The sequence below is a fragment of the Plectropomus leopardus genome, chromosome 6 (assembly GCF_008729295.1).
Source record: "Plectropomus leopardus isolate mb chromosome 6, YSFRI_Pleo_2.0, whole genome shotgun sequence".
Lineage (NCBI taxonomy): Eukaryota > Metazoa > Chordata > Actinopteri > Perciformes > Serranidae > Plectropomus > Plectropomus leopardus.
Window position 1 is genome coordinate 13,772,203 of NC_056468.1, and position 17,521 is coordinate 13,789,723.

Here is a 17,521-nt window from a genome sequence, read left to right on the forward strand (position 1 = left end):
TTTTTTCCTAGAAACTGATTTAAAAACGCTTCCCAGTGAACAGTCAATATATTATTTTACACGTTTACTTCACATAAAATATTAGCATACAACAAAACGTAAACACTTTTTTTCAGTGGTTTAATGACTGTATATATAAACATGTTATTTACAAATCATACAATGAACATCAGTTTGTTACGGAATAAAACATGTATTACCTTCTCTTGGAAACAACAAGTCATCATCCAAAACAGACAATACAAACAAATACCATCCAGTAGAAGTTGGTGTCCCCTGGGAGTCATAGCAGCCAGAGATCATGCGAAACCAGCAGCATAAATGGATTCCTTTGTATTCAAACATTACATGATCAGTTCTTGTGTCATTATTGCAACCTCAATGACCAATCCAAAGTTGCAAAGTTTTCTTATCCAAGCCCTTTGGTCATGGATAAGAAAGCCCAATTGCTGGGATAATCAACAGTCAGTGTTATCTGTGTTCACTCAGTCATCCATTAGGCACACAGCTGGAGCTCTCTGCAAGAAAACTGATTATGTATTTTCCATGCCTCACACTCTAAACACTGTATGGACCTCCAAGCACAGATCACCTCTCAAAAGACAATCACAATAAGCAACTTCAAGCTGGGCATTCTTAGTCCATGTATGAGGTATCCATGCCCTCGCCGTCAGGGTGAAGCAGTCTTACTGCCAAGCGTTCAATGTCATCGAGGCTAAGTTGTCGAAGTGAACGCTCATAGTCCTTGAAGAAAAACAAAATTAAATATTGAGAAACAGCAAGATAAAAATATTCAACAGAATTTATTTTCACCATGTTGTGTCGCGGGGGGAGGGGGGGTTGCTCTATTTTCAATAAGGCATGAGTTGGCATGAGCTGCCGAGTCTGTGATACTAATACCAGTTTCAAAGTATACCGTGGTATTAAAGCTGATGGTTATCATACCGTGTACATTTACTTATCTACCATAACAACAAAAAAGCAATTAGACAGAAAATCCCTCCTGTGCATACGGATCTTCTTTCCCCCTCGGCTCTGTTTTTACACATATTTCCATAAAAAAAAAAATTCTTAAGTTTCAGTTACTACAAAGTGTTTGTTCAGCCAAAAGCACTTATGTTTTCGTCCCTTTAAGGCTAATTGTAACTGATAATAATACTAATAATAATTGTGTAATACTGTATACCTTGATGCTGAAAAACTGTGGTATTTTCAGAGATGGTTATTGTAGTATCCTAGTCTAGTCACATAATGACCAAAATACAGTAATGGTGCATTAATTGAAGGCACTAACCAAAATCTTAAGGTCAAAGATTTCAAGGTTTATCACCAGAGTTGCCAAGAAAATAACTAAATTTCAAAATAACTACAATATGCTCTGAAAGTGACTATATTAGGAGTTTGATTGACTTGATGATATCATCATTGTATAATTTTATATGTTAACCAGGCATGCCTGAATGCTCAATTAAACAACTGACCGCCACACAATGGATTGCGACACACAGAGAGATTTGCAGGTTAAACTGGATGAGTCTTCCACATTTGGGCAAAAGAAGGCTGTATTTTTTCTGACCATGTTTTAGATCAGACTTGACCTTTTAACATGTATTAAGACTTTGAAGGGTCCTGTCTCTAAATTTAAAAGCATCAGATCATAAAAAAATGTAAAATACCTACACTTTAAACATGCCAGAAAATAATAACTATTAGAGCATTATCATCTTTTTCCCTTGTCCCTACACGTTCATTAAAGGACCTTTAAATCTGCATTTGATGCTGTCATTCTTCATGTTTTGAGTATGCAGCCTCCACTGGTCGCAACAAATCAAAACATTAGATGGAAAAATTAAGAAACCGTAAACATCCGTGTCAAATTGGATTAGCGACACTGACTGGCTTGATCCTAGAGTATAAATCACTGTAATAAAAGTATTAAATACCTTAATAAGCTGTTCATGTACTTTTGCTGCATCTGCTGGACTAAAGTGTCTTGCAAGAATGGTGGACACAGTCTGCCACACTCTTCCCTGTGTGCTGCTGCTGCTGCTGCTGGCAGCCGTCCCCGATGCTCCAGTCCTCTCCCCCACTGGACGGATAACCAGATTCAATTTAGCCTCTGGCCCAATGGAGTAATCGCTCAGTCTGTGTTCATCTGAGGAAAGTAATATAGCATGCAATCATCAAAAATTTAAACTTTTGATTCATGTACAAAAAAAACTGGATCAAGCAATTACAGTACTGCACAACGGTTATGAAACACTTGACCGCTGGAAAATCTACCTGCTAGCGCTTTCCCTTTATAGAGCAGCCGCTGCTGGTTTGCTGGTATGTTGAGACGTTCTGACACAAGTTCCTTCACTCTGGAGACTTTTTCATCTTCAGTCACCTGGAAGATTAACAACATCATGATGTAGTCACGCTAAAATGCATTTTGCAAGTATTCTCTCCTTCCGTTTGGCTGAAGAATGCTCACATTTCAGAAGAGTGTAGCGGATCTGAAAACCTTACTTTGAATCAACTTAACAGAAAACTAGGAATGCACGATATGGATTTTTTCCAGCTGAAACAGATAACAAATGAACAGCTACTTCTCATGGCAAATACCAATAATTTCTCATTTTTCCATTTTAAAAAGAAGTTCATAGCCAGTAGTTTGTGCAAACCTGAGAGTAAGAAAGGCTAAGATGTAGGTGTTGTGGTGATGTGGTTTTTATCCAATAAACACTACAGACATAACTGATAGCAGACATGTTAGAGTGTGGACAGGTACTTTGGTACTTTCAGATCATAATCATGAGAAACACTGCATGGTGGGTTTAACCCTTCACCACTGGTGTTACGCATTTTACTGCCATGTTTTTATTTGGTGAAATATTGACCCTCTGAAACCTGGAACAACATCAGTTTCTTGTATTATGTTTGGGTTCCTTTCACAAGCTTTTAAACCTTTAAAACCTGAGCTAATTGGCTTGATTGATTTTGAAAATGTGGTTAAAATGTGGTAACAAGCACCTTGGCAAGACATGTCCCACAAGTTGAAGAAACGAGGAGAGGCTGACAAAAAAATGAACTGAAAATTTGTGGAGAAAAAAAGATAGTAAAGTATTTGAAAAATAATTATCTAGTAATAATTATATGTGAGAGTTCATTACATTTACATTTTAGCACTATTTCCAATTCATTTCCTTGTTGTTGTTGTTTATACCAATTTCTTTTTAGTGTGCTCATTTTCATGTAATTTTCCTGCTACTTTTACCAATTCCTTGCTAATTTGGGGTAATTTCTTGTTAAGTTGCTGATTGCCTTCCTCCCATGTTTTTGAAAGACATAAAGCCAATATGTTCAGGGTTCAAGGAATTAATAAATAGGATCTACAGTCACTTCTCCTCTGATGAATACATTATTTAGTCCAGAATGTGAATTACTTCTCTGTCTGATACACACATCATCAAATGCTTTACACTATCTTAAATAGGCATTAGTATTGTTCGATACACAATATCCCAGAGTACTGCAGTAGTAGACTGATCACTGTAACTATAACTCATGTAACTACAACTAGGCTCACATACTATGCCGATAATACGTCACATGAGGCCCAGTATAGCCCATTTGTGCCTCAAACAGTAACGTTATCACAACATAACACGAGAAACACAAACTGCGGTCAGGACTAGCCTACGAGAGAGAAAATAACATAACAGGCTTTTGACAGTGGGATAAGTAACTTGTAGCTAGGTTGCTGAACTGAGTTAAATTGCAGTGCTGACCCAAACCATTTCCCTAACATACTGCTTTATTTTAGCATTTGCCTAGTGACTTCTCCTTTTGACAAGAGGCACCAAATAAGGACTTACAGAGCTCCCCACTGAACCACTGCTGATGTTAACGTTACAGTGTGCCTTTCTCAAGGATGTGGCTAGCAAGCTAGCTTGAGTAACATCGATTCACAGTTAAAGGGGGGTTGACTGCACAATAGCTCAATTAAAGCTACGCCGGGTGGAGTTTGACAACCTAATGATTAAACTTGAGCATCATATATTTGTTTGTTTCACTCAAAAACAGCTCAGCCGGTGTCAGGGCCACCGCTGTCGGCTAATCAGCTAGTTAGCTAGTGTTGCGAATTAAGCCAGCTTTAGGGAGTTAGCAATTGGCTAGCTAACTCGGCGGTTGTGGGCTTACCTGTACACTACACTCTTTTCCTTGAAGCGGTTTCACGGTCAGGATCATTTTTGATGCTAACGTGAAGAAAACAAAACAATACAATTGAGGATTAAGCGACTGAATATACAATTAACGTCACTTTGCTAGCTGGAGATAGCGACAGGGTTCTTCTCTCGTCAGCGGCCCATATTCTTCTCCAGCAGCAAATGCTGCTCTCAGGTGACAATGCTGCCACCCACTGGCTGCAGGGTTGTACTGCTCCTCCTTGTGGGGATGATTAACCCGTCCGCCCCCCCAAAAAGAAAGAAAATGACAAATTATTATTATTCTTTCTTCTGCTCGAGATAATTTGGCAGCGACCATAATTAAATATTAAAGGGAAAAGGAACACGAAGGGGAAAAAAACCCTGGCTCCACTTAGGGATCTAAAAGTTAAAAAAAAAAAAAAAAAAAAAAAACAACCTTTGAAACCTGACCAATTATTGTTGCATTGTGTGATAACTTTTCAAAAATAATAATGAAAAAAAAAATACAAGAAATTTATCCCAAAAAAAAGGCCAAAAAAGCAAAACAAAAAATCTGGAAAATGAACCAAGGAGAAATGCTGAAACTAAAATATAAAGATTAGTATTTGTTTTGTAGATTTTTTTGTGATATAATTTTAAATATACGATTATTTTTATTATAAATATAGTTCTTTTGTCTGCACCACTTTTAATAGTGATTTTTATTTCATTTTTTAAAATAAGTTAGTAATCAATTTTACCTTCCTATCTCTTTACTCTTTATTGTAAAATCTGTATCCTTTATTATGTTATATATTTCATTGTTCCGTAAAGCACTGTGAATTGCTCTGTTGCACGAAATGTGCTATACAAATAAAGTTGCCTTGCCTATATTTATTTATTCATTCAGCACATAAGACAAAGGTAGGACGGAGAGTTTGACAAAAATATTCAAAATACTTATCCATACTTTGTTTCTTTTCATGTCAATATTCAACAATAATACATTTTCATCCAGGTTTTTAGGCCCACTATTTAATAATATTAATAATTCAAATTGTAACCTGTTTTTAAATGTCCATCTTTGCTTGGGTCTTTTGAACAAAGCAGTGCCTTAGTTTTTACCCCAAATCATTTACAACTATTTACATGAAACATTATTAAAAGCCCTGCGAGTATTGTTGTTAATCACAACTAGCTTCAACATGATTTAATTTGCATACAATCATTGTTTCCTTAACACCACTTAAGCGCTGTTTGTATTCTTCGGTAGGCCCCTGTGTTTTGCACAGGTGCATGGAGGCAGAATATAACCTCTGATCAGTGCACCCAGACAGGCTTTAGTCTCCTTTACACGAGCGAAATACCTGGGGAATAAAATGATTGATGTTCACTGCTCTGTTTGCCGGAGACTCACCCATCCCCAGGGCTCAGTAATACCCCAAAGACCCTCTGACCCAATTGGGATCCAGTCCATGCATTTTCTCATTACAGCCTCCCGCATGGTCTCCACTGTCTTTGGTCATGTGATTGCCTGCTGTCTGTGCCCAGCCCTGGCCAGCCCCGAGCAGGAGAGGAGCATCTTTCACTTGGGCGGGCATAGAAGACATCTGCACCTGTCGAATGGACTGTCTGCCTCCAAACAGGGACAAACATATTCAGGACAAGTGAGAAAGACTCCCATAGCGCCAGACAGCTGCATGTGGTAAGTGATCTTTGTGAAATAGCCTTCAGTATACGGCATGATATTTAGCAGGACAGAGCTTGCATGTGTGTTTACAAACAGTCTACACAATACGTTGTTGTCACATTTTAGCAACTCATTCATTTGTAACAAAGGCTATAATCAGTGCGTATGGCTCCCAGCGCGCTTGCGACCCAAAATGAGAAAATCCATATTTTATTCCTGCAGGGACACAAAGTGTGTGTGTCTTAATAGAGAGTCTAAAATGACATTGTCTCAATCTGAGGTGTTGTATCTATGTGACAGTACTGAAGCACATACTTTCTTGTCCTTTGTTTCCCCGGTCTTTTTGTTGAATATCCTGATTTTTTTTTTCCTTGAAAGAAAAATAGTCAAATACAAAAACTGCATACACATACTCTATCTGTAATGCATCTGCACATATATGCTATCCATAGAAATCAAATCAAGTACTGCAAGCGTATAGATTGATAGTCAGTCTATCTATTTATTTCCTTGTATTTATGTCTATGTCATGCACTTACAGGGATATGTATAAGAAGCAAACTCTCCTGTGTGTTTTAATCCAAGCAGAACCCATTATGCCCTATTGATTCCCCATTTATATTAATAAGTAATCACAGGAAAAGCTGCAGATTCTAATCAAAGCAGAAGCCATTATATCTTATTGATTTCCCATTTATATTATTAATGTCAATAATGTTGATATAAGTAGTTACAGGAAGAGATGTTTGACAAGCTTTGTTAAACGAGGTTGTAGCTGCAAATAGGGACTTAATGCAACTCGAAATCAGACAAAAATTTTGCATTCAGTGAAGATGAACTCACTTCCATATGTGCAGCGGTGAAGGACGTTTTCAGATCCTTTACTGACATAAAAGTGCTAATACCAAACTGTGAAAATACTCTGTTACAAGCAAAAGTCCTGAATTAAAATGTTACTTAAGTAGTAGTAAGTAAGTATAGTCAGGAACATGCACTGGTATTAAAAGTGAAAGTACTCAAAACAGAAAGACAAATACATTTTTAAAAAACTCCCCAAAACTCAAAATTTTTCAAAGGAAAAAGGGAAATTTTTTTATCAAAAATAGTTGCCACTTTATTCTCAGTCAATCAGCAAATTATATTATTTTTCCTGTACCATAAACTGCTGGGTAGTTTTAATTTTTAATACAACATCACATTTATTAAACACTGCATGTTTTTTATGCAAAAAAATAAAATAAAATATCTAATAACTAAAGCTTTCACATAAGTGTAGTGAAGTAAAAATGTAATATTCACCTCTTAAATGTCTTGTGTAGAAAGATAAAGTGGCATGAAAAAAACACACTCAAATGAAGTACAAGTACCTCAAATTCATACTTAAGTATAGTAGCTACTTAAGTAAATGTACTCAGTTACAATCCACTACTGCATATGTGTGTGCAGTCAGTGTATGTTTTTGTGAGGAAAGAGATATATTTTGCTATGTTTGTCACCTAGTGTTTGCAGGTCATGGGTACACTCCGGGACCTCCAATTTGCCTTGCAACTAAAAATCGAGGAGCTTCGCCAGAGGGACACACTAATAGATGAGTTAGAGCTGGAGTTGGATACAAAGGATGAACTCATTCGGAGACTGCAGGAAGAACTGGATCGTTACAGAGCCACTGTCTCCCTCCCAGGATCCTCTGCAGCCGGTGCAGGTACAGACACAGTGCTTACAAATGTCATATTTTGAAAGCATCAATAGCTTGCTGACAAACCGTTACTGAACCTGACTTATTGTGTGTTTTTTCACTCTAGCTTGTTCAGTTAAAAGTGAGGATTCACAGAGAGCCAACAGGAATACAGTCATTTCTGAGCCCTTCACACTGGACCCGGTGACACTCGCCATGGTCTCACAGAGAAGCTGTGACAAAAGCCAGGAGTACGAGAACACCGTGTTCTCTCAGTGACTGACAAATATGTCTCTCAAATGTTCAAGGCTGTGCAACTCAATAAATACATATATCAAATCATTTTGAAACAGCCTGTAATGCTGCATTCAGGGTATTTAATATCTTGTCCTTAAATGTTACATCAGTGTTTCTGCCCTCAGGTCCCAGAGGCTCATTCAGACAGCGTTTCAGAAGAATGACTTGTTGAAGGACCTTGACGAAGGAGAAATCAGGGCCATCATTGCCTGTATGTATCCCACCACCATCAATCAAGGCTGCTACGTGGTTCAGGAGGGAGCCAACGGGGCTCAGGCGTATGTCTTAGAAGGTAAATCATTTTCCTTTGACAATGGGTAACATTAATCATGTTGAGGATATTTATTAACATTTCCTGGAGATGACAGGTGTTTAAGTACAGTCGGCTGAAACAATTAGTTCTATCTTATCTTTCTACATCAATTTTCTGGCTGCTGGCTCTCAGACACAGTGATGTGATAATTGCATGTTTGAGCAAGAAAATACAAGCCACTTGGGATAATGAGTGACCCACATTGATGTTTTTTTTTGTGTGTTGAAATGTCAACCCAAAACAAAAGACAGGGGAAAAGAGGCACTGCTTGGCTGTGGCTGCAGAGTGTTCATCAGTGCTTGATTGTCCTCGGGAATCTTGGCTGCATTTGTGTTGTGACAGCTAATGGAGAGTGGCTGCTCCCTATTTTTTCGCCTGTCATCCTAAACCAGCAAGAGGCTGTGGCCTTGATTCACTCAGGGATGATTGCGTTTCTGTTTGTACAGTACGTCTGACAGACAGAGCTGAAGGCGCTCTACATTTCCTGTCACACAAAGAAATGCACAGAACATTTCCATGAATTATGTGCATGCTATATTTCTGCACTGTGCTTATTAACAGATGGGCGGCTGGATGTGACAAAAGACGGACTGAAGCTTCTCACATTCGAGCCAGAAGACATGTTTGGAGAGCTGGCTCTCCTCTACAACTGCACCCACACCTACTCTGTGTCAGGTATTAAAGAATTGTGTGTTGGTTTTTATATTTGCATGCACATATCGCTGGAGATCTGAAACACTGGTAGAGTTTCACTTTAATTAATTTTGAATTGGTGGGGATATAAATAATTCTTGTTTGAGAGAATATCACAAGCTGGCGGATTTCTGCCAGTGGTCTTAGACAGACGTCTGTTGAATCTAAAATCAAAGACCTTTTTAGATCTTAGACAACACCACAGCTTCAAACGCTTTTTCTCAGAGATGTGGGGAATTTAAAATATTTTCTACTTTGCTGCAAACCCCAGCCATCTCACTGCCACATCTCTTCTCTGCAATCCAACATGCATTAACTGAATTTTCACAAACATTTACAAATACCATGTTCAGAAACAGTTTGCATTCAGTTCACTCTTCTCATGCTTGGATCGCAACATATTATATAAACACATTTCTGGTGTAAGATTTTGTGATATTCTTTGGAAAATAGAAAGTGTGCTGTCATTTCCACCCAGCATCTGATCACAGAATCCTGTGGGAAAACTTTCTCAGCCGTCGCCATGAGCATCTGACCTGGTTTCACAAATAAATAGGCTGTGGATCAGCTTAAATTGAAAAAATCCGTTTATTTGCCTTGTTTGGTCCCGGAGCATCTCATTCCTTTTTTTTGTACTTCTTTCTTTATCTTGCGACCAGTTCCAATTTACTGTTCTTTACTTTAAATCTTCTATCAATGCTCAGCTCATGTGAGTGGTCTGTTGTCCTTTGTTCCATGTCCATTTCTGCCTGCCCTTCCCTCAGATCTGTTCAGGGCCCACCGTATTTATCTCTTTCTTGATCTGAAATTACTTTTTTCCTCATTGTTGCCATCTGAGACTCATCAATAAGGCTTTTCAGTCGTGTGGTCTCTTTCATTGTGATAGTGATAAAGACCTTCATTATAAGGTCGTGGAAATTCAGTGTGGCAAATTATACACTGCAGAAAATATCCAAAAATCATAATTTAAGAGTGATGTTTGTTTATTTAAAATATCCTGCATTGCATTCAGGTCCAAATGGCCCTGAATTGCATTTAATATGCTGCTAAAGTGAAAACCGATGGGGTATATCCAAATGGTGGAATTGAGATATCAGGGCTGCACCATATTATCAGATGGTGGATCTAATTAGACTGTCTGGAGGACGTCTACATCCGTTTGCAGGAAGCTCTAGTGAACCAATCAATATGAGTCATTATTAATTTACAACACCCTCTTTCAAGCTCTATTAAAAAGAAAGAGTAGTTAAGGAAATCAGATAAGATTTATATTAAAAGTCTGTAAGGAAAAATGCTTTCTTTTTATTCTACACAATGAGCATACCAAATAGAGTCCTTGCCTGCATTCAATCAACATGCATCACTACCTTTGTCTGTTATCTGTTTCAATACTTGCTCCTTGATTGTGTTTCCACCCGAGCTCCAGTGTCACCGTCACAACCTTCATCATTTCCTCTTTTTCATCTGCAGCGCAAATGGACAGCAAGCTCTGGGTTATTGACCGCAAAAGCTACCAGACCATACTCATGCAGAGCGGGCTCGACCGGCTTTCTCATTCAATGGAGCTGCTTAGCAGGTGAACATCGGACTCATTTCATTTGACGTGGAAAAGGCCCCAGACAGCTGCTTTGTATGCTAGTACCTAGCCTGGTAAAACCATCCTGATGAGCTCAACATTCTGTTTCTCTATGCGTCTATCGCAAACACTGTGAGAGGGCGGGAGTGACTCTCTTTCACAGACGAATGTCTTCAGCCAATCCTGACATCAGCACTAGCCTCGACTACATAAATACGTTGTCAGTTAGACAGTAACAAACTAAAAAATACATTTTCGACAACAATCCCCATGGGGTTTTTGCGATACACTGGCACTGCCAGAATATTTCGGCATTTCTCATTCAGCAGCCAGCTGCCTCTGGACTACTGAATACCAGCTGGCAGCAACCTTGTTGTTTGTCCGAAACATTGTGAACATCCATCTGCACGGCCATGATCCCTAACTTCACAGCCCCTCGTATCTGCTCCTCCATTAGTGAAATCAGTGGCCAAACAACAATGGACGTGGCTTTGTACCACGGAAAATCTTATTCATCACCAACAGAGCTCCTTAGTAAATCAAGTTTTTGCCAAATCCAGACAGAAAAGTGGCAAAAAAGTCTTTTCCTCCAAGAAAATCTGCAAGTGCACCCTTGTTTCTGTTTAACTGTTCTATTTCTAAATTAACTCGAATTATTACTGTGTTTACGCTACTAAAGTTAGAGTTAGGCTCATTGCTGCGCAAACAGCCATTAATGTTTTGAAAGCAGCGGCCTGCATGCTACATCTTCAACTACAATGCAGTCTTTGATTGGCTGCTTACGTTTCCAACTGCAGTGGGGATCCCTGATTTGCCCAATACAACACAATATCACCAGCGTCATGTTGCTTGTCAGACGCCACAATGTTGCATTTAGGTCTTTGACACTGACTGAAATATTAGCATCCCTATGATATGTTTCTGGGGAAAGAATTGAATCAAATCCTTTTTAAACCTGTTGTTGTCTTGCAGCGTTCCCTTTCTGCAGTCTTTGCCAGAGGACGTCATCATGAAAATGTCTGATCTCATGGAGGAGGTACAGATTAAGTACTTAAAATCTGAAGCACGGCATTGTGTAACCATCACTTGTTCTTCAAACAGAATCCGACCGGTAGATAGTGTGCACACAGATGGAACGCGTGTAAACATGATTGTTTACAGGCGAGGCCCTCTGTATTTTTCTATTTTCAGCTTTCTTTGTTTTGCGTCAGTTAACAAGCAGGTGCTGGAGTAGAATCAGAATTAATCCTTCATTGTTACCAGCCCTCGTCTTTTTATCTGAGAGGGAGTTGGTTCTGTTATTGCTCTTTTTTCAAATTATTTTCTACACTTTGCTCCTCCATTTGTAATTTATGTTCCACAGACACACTACACTGAAGGTGACTACGTCATCCGACAAGGGTCCACAGGAGACACCTTTTATATCATTAGCAAAGGCCAGGTAAAGTTTTATGCTCTCTTCCTGCTGCACATGTGAAATGAGGCTTGTGGAGAATAAAATATTTGGATTGTGGAGGACAAAATGTCAGCACAGCTTTAGAAATTGCATTATGATGGTGATAATTGACCTTGGCGCTTCTACAATGCTCTCCAGCATTAGCTCTTTTTCATTACCTCTCTCTTTTGCCAGGTTAAAGTGACAGAAAAGAAGCCAGGCCATGAAGAGCAGATAGTCCTTTCTAAGCTCTCGGAGAGACAGTGGTTTGGAGAAAAAGCTCTCTGGGGGTAAGGGGGGAATAATGCTTTTTCAGAGGGAAATTGTGCAGCGGTTACAGGAGCACATGATGGTAAAAACTGGCATTTGTGCCACCATAACATGAATAATTCTGTTTTGTATCGCTAACACTGTGATTTTCTTTTTCAATCTTTCTTCAGAGAGGATGTTCGGACTATTAACGTGATTGCTGCTGGTGAAGTTACATGCTTGATCATAGACAGGGAGTGAGTGGATTAATTTATGCTATAAAAATTCTCTGCATGGAAAACCTGAACTGATTCTGCAGCTAAACTATACTAAAAGGACAATTCATCCCTAAATTAAGAATACACATTTTTCCTCTTACCTTGAGTGCTATTTATCAACCTTTATCATTTTGGTGTGAGTTGTCGAGTGTCGGAGATATCGGCTGTAGAAATATCTGCCTCCTCTCCAATATAATGGAACTAGATGGCACTCGGGTTGCGGTGCTCAAAGCGCCAAAAAATCAATCTCAAAAACTCAACAACAATGCCACTTTCCAGAAATCATATCCTGGTTAATCAAGATAATATGCAGACCTTGCTATAAACAGTTTAATGTAGGAACTATTTTCTTTCTCGACAACCAAATCACTGCGCAGACGGAAGCGTGCATCTCCTGCTAGCTCACCTAGCACCACTGAGCAAGCTCATATTACAGCTCAGCTAAGGAGGATGCCATTACTGTTTACATCTAATGTAGCACAAGCCTCTTTAACATGGGGAGATGCACGCTTCCTTCTGCGCTGCGATATGGTTGGTGGGCGTATTTTGGTAGAAAGAAAATAGTTCTTCCATATAACTGCTCACAACAAGACCTGGGGATTTTCTTGTGTGACCGGGTCATGATTTCTCGAAAGAGACCTTCCTGTTGAGTTTTTAAAATGTATTTTATGGAGCTTTTAATACAAAAAGCTGAGTGCTGAGCTCTAGTTCCATTAAATTCAAGAGAAGGCCAACATCATCTGATATCTCCAACACTTGGCAACTCATACCACAACAGTCAAGAAGAAAAACATGTGTTTTTTATTTTGGTATGAGCTGTCCCTTTAAGTTAGCCATAAACTGATCCAATCATCCACGGTTTTGGAGAATATTTATGTGCCTCTGTGTTTCAGGACCTTTAAAGACATCATCGGGGGGCTGGTATTTGATTGCAGTAATGAGATGCAGCAAAGCCACAAATCCAGAATCGAGTGAGGAGCATTACAACACTATTTCCGACAACAATTACATGTTATTACATCTAAACACAAGGTATGAGCTCAATTCTGTTCTGTTTGCAGGTCAGACAAGGATCGTGATACCTTCTCATCTTCCACCTTAAGTGATTTTCAGATTGTTTGCACTCTGGCAGTTGGGGAATTTGGTCACGTAGACCTGGTAAGGGTTGATCTTATAGCAGCTCACACACAATGACACAGCTCCCCTATGCTGCTGCTGCCTCATCTAGATTCCATGTTTCTATAATGCAATCTATTGATTTCCACCTCTGTCAGGTGCATCTAAAGAACAACGCCAAGTGTCTTTATGTCATGAGGGTCCTTAAGAAGAAGCTGATCCTAAACAACGGTCAACGGGAGCACATCCTGAGAGAAGGGCGCATTCTAACGGAGTCTCTTTGTCCATTCATAGTCAGGTATCTGCTCCTCAACAGTTGTCTAAATCTGATTGTTTTGATTACATAATATGTTAATGACCTTTAACATGTTTCTTTGTATTGATCACAGGCTGCATAAAACCTTTAGAGACTTGGAGTGCCTGTATATTTTGACTGAAGCTTGTCTTGGTGGGGATTTATGTAGTCTGCTCAAAGATAAGTAAGTATTTTTGGACTAAAGAAGATAGAAGGCACTTTTTGTCATCACACTGATAAAATATTTATAGTCCTACCACTGTGTTTTTGGCTGTGCTTTCATCACAATGCAATTTTACGAGTGAGCAGGATTTGATGTCTTACATCTGTCTACATCACACATTTGTTTTGTTTACTGCAATGCTTAAACCAGCACTTCTACATATACTCTTTCAGAGGATGTTTGGACGAATGTAGCACCAGGTTCTACACGGCTTGTGTTGTTGAGGCCTTGACCTTTCTTCATTGTCGAGGTGTCGTCTATAGAGACATCAAGCCTGAAAATGTTGTTCTGGATGAGCGTGGTTATGCCAAACTGGTACTACATTTGGTTACAACCTTAAAGGAATGCTTCACACACAAAATGACTGTTTGTATATCAATTATACTCCGTTCCCACCAAAATTAGAGTGTGCATGTGGGTTTTTCAAACACTGGTAAACCTGCTAGAAAATAGGCCATTGGCTGCTTTCCCATTGCCAGTAAAGCAGGGCTGCATACACAGCTCTGCAGCAGACAAGTATGCCTTTCTGTGTGTGTGGGGGGGCGTGTTTTGGTGTGTCCATTCAACGTTATGGACAGACCGGAGAACAGGTCTCTAAACAGTAGACAGCTGCATGAATGGAGGACTGTGAAAACTATATGGTGGTTACTTCTGTTTCGCTTACTTAATTCAGTCTCTTGGTGCAGACTAATCAGGATCAGTGTTAGGACGAGATGTCAGTTAAGGAGCTGAAATCAGTCATTTCCCAGTGTGAATGTTGACTGTACAAAAAAAAAGCCAGATGTTAGCAGACGTTTGTGGGTTTTGTGTGCAGTGAGACTGAGGCTTTAGTCATGGCATGTTATCTGAATTTTCGAAGGAAATTTTGTGTTTCCCACATGCCGCCAAACAAAATGGTGAACTTATTCATTTATTTATTGATTGGGGACCACATTTAACAACTATATCAAAACATCCGTTAACAAACTCTCCCACAATTTGTGCAGTATAATTCAAGTCTCATTAATCCAGTTGTATGCTAAGTGCATCCAAAACACATGCATTTTTTGCAAAAAAAATCCCCCCAAAATCTTTGCAGTCGAGTCTGGCTTTGAAAAGACCTTAGATAAGTTTCACTCTCCGTTCAGTTTTAAATTGTAAAGTTTTAGCAAAAATACATGTGTTTGGGAAGTACTGAGTATACGACTGGATAACTCACACTTGAACTATTCCTGCACGACTTTTTGTGAAAGTTTGTTAAACGCATCCAGCAGCAAATAGAATCTAACTCAAAGAAGAATCTGGCGGTCAAAAATGGTCGCTGAAAACATTTTTACGTTCAAGACCTCCTAACCCTCCAAGCAGAGGATGAAATTAGCCGCCATATAACAGGGATTGAAAACGATTGCTATTGCCATGTTAATGCCATTGTTATTGTCCACAAAGCACTGCCAACATGTATGTTATATATGTCACACTAGAGGCCAACATTGTTGTGTTACACATCATGCCTGTCACGCCTCTTTTGCTTCCTCAATGCCAGCATGCTGCCTACAATCACACACTGGAGTGACATAACGCTGCTGTTGTTTGTTTCTGTGTAAAAATGCAAAGGTGGCTCAAAGAAGGGACTTTGAAGCTACCCTAGTTGCTTCTTAAAAAAGTGACAACCAATCAATCATTAAATTAATAGTTTTCCTTGTAGCCATGCAAGGAGAACAAAGTTTTCTTTCTAAATTCAAGTTAACACAGCATGACTAACTGATTGATAAATGGCCATTTTGTGGGTGAAGTAGCCTATTCCTTTAAATTCAGATTTTTACCATGAAATTGTAGCATTGGTTTTACGGGCTGTAAGTTAACTCATATCCGTCCTTTGTAGATTGGTTCCAGATGTCTAAAGAAGGTTGAGGCAGGTAAGAAAACCTGGACATTCTGCGGCACGCCAGGCTACATGGCACCTGAAATCATCTTAAACAAAGGCCACAGTATGTCTGCAGACTTCTGGTCGCTGGGCATTTTAGTGTTTGAACTTCTGAGTGGTGGGTAAGTTTAAAGTTTTATGCAGCCCTACTTTTTGAGTTTGTTTCCCCAGTTGTGGACTGAAGTGATTGTGACAGGCTCATGTTCTGCTCTCCAGACTCCCATTCAGCGACTCTGAACCGCTAAAGATTGTCACTGCAACCATTCGTGGCATCGATCAGACCGACTTCCCAAAAACCATCAGCAAAAGTGCCTCCAGTCTCATAAAGAAACTGTGCAGGTGTTGTAAATACAACCCACTAGACAACATGAATAAAAATGTGAAAGCTAATGATTTCATAATGCTTTTTCAGACATAAAAAACCTTCCTTCACCCGGCCACTATTGTGTATGTCATATTATATTATCCCTCTTTCAGCCCCAATACACACAAACAGATAGGAGCAAATAAAGAAAGGATGCAGGTGTATTGGACACGACCTGTGCTGTAACACCACCTCTCAAAGGACAGAATCTGATTATTAATTCATAGTTTATTTATTCGTGTTGTTGTTTGCTTTCTGTCACCAAGGAGCAATCCCTCTGAGAGGCTGGGCAGTCACAGAAATGGGGCCAAGGACATTCAGAAGCACAAGTAAGTCGACAGATTTATTACACTGGAAGAAAACACAGCGGCTTGTGCTTGGAAACACAGTTTTATAGGTTGTGATGCTCCATTTTTATTCAGGTGGTTTGAAGGATTCAACTGGGGCGGACTCTGTAAAGGCATATTAAACCCTCCGGTTATTCCCAAAGTAAGACATGCTCAGATTTGCCTATTAATTTTATTGTTTTGTGATAACTCTTGTAACAATGAATAAATCTACTTTTCATGCGTTCCCTGTTACACTGTCTTACAGGTGAAGGATCTTTTGGACAGCAGTACATGTGGTCATTATTCTGAGGGCTCAGTGGAGCTGTGCACAAGCTGGGATGATTTCTGAAGTGGGGAAAAAAACTGTCAGACAATACTGCATCACTTTCAGGTTTAGACCTCATGAATTATTCACTGCCCTCAGTCTTACTGCCATCAAGAATTAATTATATTTTCACACGAATAATATTTTCCACAGAATAAGTGACTGCAGTTATCGATAAATTAACCATGCTGCCTAATGTGTTGCGCTCAGACTGTTAATCCCTATAGAGTTATAGGTTCAGTGATGTCGCTGCTGTTGAATGTAACTCAATAAACAAATATTGACTGAATTGCATTGTCTTTTCATTCTTATTAAACCTGCAGTCACTTAAAGTTGTACTTTTGGGGGGGATTGTACAACCCTGTCATTATTTGATCTCTCCCCAAAATGCCTGAATACATTTAAGAAGTGACGTCAAAGGCGGCCCATTCTCGCAGAAAAGCGTAAAGTCACAGAAAAGTAGAAAGATAAATACAGGAAGTTGTGTTATTTGAACTTCAAAATAAAGTAACCGAATTAAACTAAAAAAACAAATGTTGCATTTTAAAAAAAGAAAAAAGTTATCCTGCAGGTCAGGGTGAAATGTTA

General features: G+C 39.2%; 2 protein-coding genes across 2 annotated transcripts; one reads left to right on the forward strand and one right to left on the reverse strand.

Annotated features, from left to right (window-relative positions):
- Positions 1-103: 103 nt before the first annotated feature.
- On the reverse strand, positions 104-4,372 carry ubl4a (ubiquitin like 4A). The gene is made up of 4 exons (XM_042487802.1): positions 4,186-4,372; positions 2,284-2,389; positions 1,944-2,155; positions 104-744 (listed from the first exon to the last, which is right to left on the reverse strand). Exons 1-4 carry the CDS (start codon positions 4,231-4,233, stop codon positions 637-639), a joined length of 474 nt encoding a protein of 157 aa, XP_042343736.1. The 5' UTR covers positions 4,234-4,372; the 3' UTR covers positions 104-636.
- Positions 4,373-7,374: 3,002 nt separating this feature from the next.
- prkg1l (protein kinase cGMP-dependent 1, like) lies at positions 7,375-17,124 on the forward strand. The gene is given in 20 exon segments (XM_042488341.1): positions 7,375-7,564; positions 7,665-7,788; positions 7,960-8,126; positions 8,709-8,822; positions 10,311-10,416; positions 11,389-11,452; positions 11,780-11,857; positions 12,047-12,141; positions 12,292-12,357; positions 13,272-13,349; positions 13,440-13,536; positions 13,653-13,792; positions 13,884-13,973; positions 14,186-14,327; positions 15,874-16,037; positions 16,132-16,254; positions 16,546-16,608; positions 16,702-16,768; positions 16,874-16,919; positions 16,922-17,124. Coding segments are annotated over 20 exon segments (2,043 nt in total). The 3' UTR covers positions 16,951-17,124.
- Positions 17,125-17,521: the final 397 nt, after the last annotated feature.

Coding starts and splice junctions, on each gene's coding strand:
- ubl4a (XM_042487802.1), bottom strand. CDS start 4,233: ATGATCCTGACCGTGAAACCGCTTCAAGGAAAAGAGTGTAGTGTACAG. Junction 2,390..4,185: donor GAAAAGAGTGTAGTGTACAG/GTAAGCCCACAA, acceptor TTAATCTTCCAG/GTGACTGAAGATGAAAAAGT. Junction 745..1,943: donor TACATGAACAGCTTATTAAG/GTATTTAATACT, acceptor TTTTTCTTCAAG/GACTATGAGCGTTCACTTCG.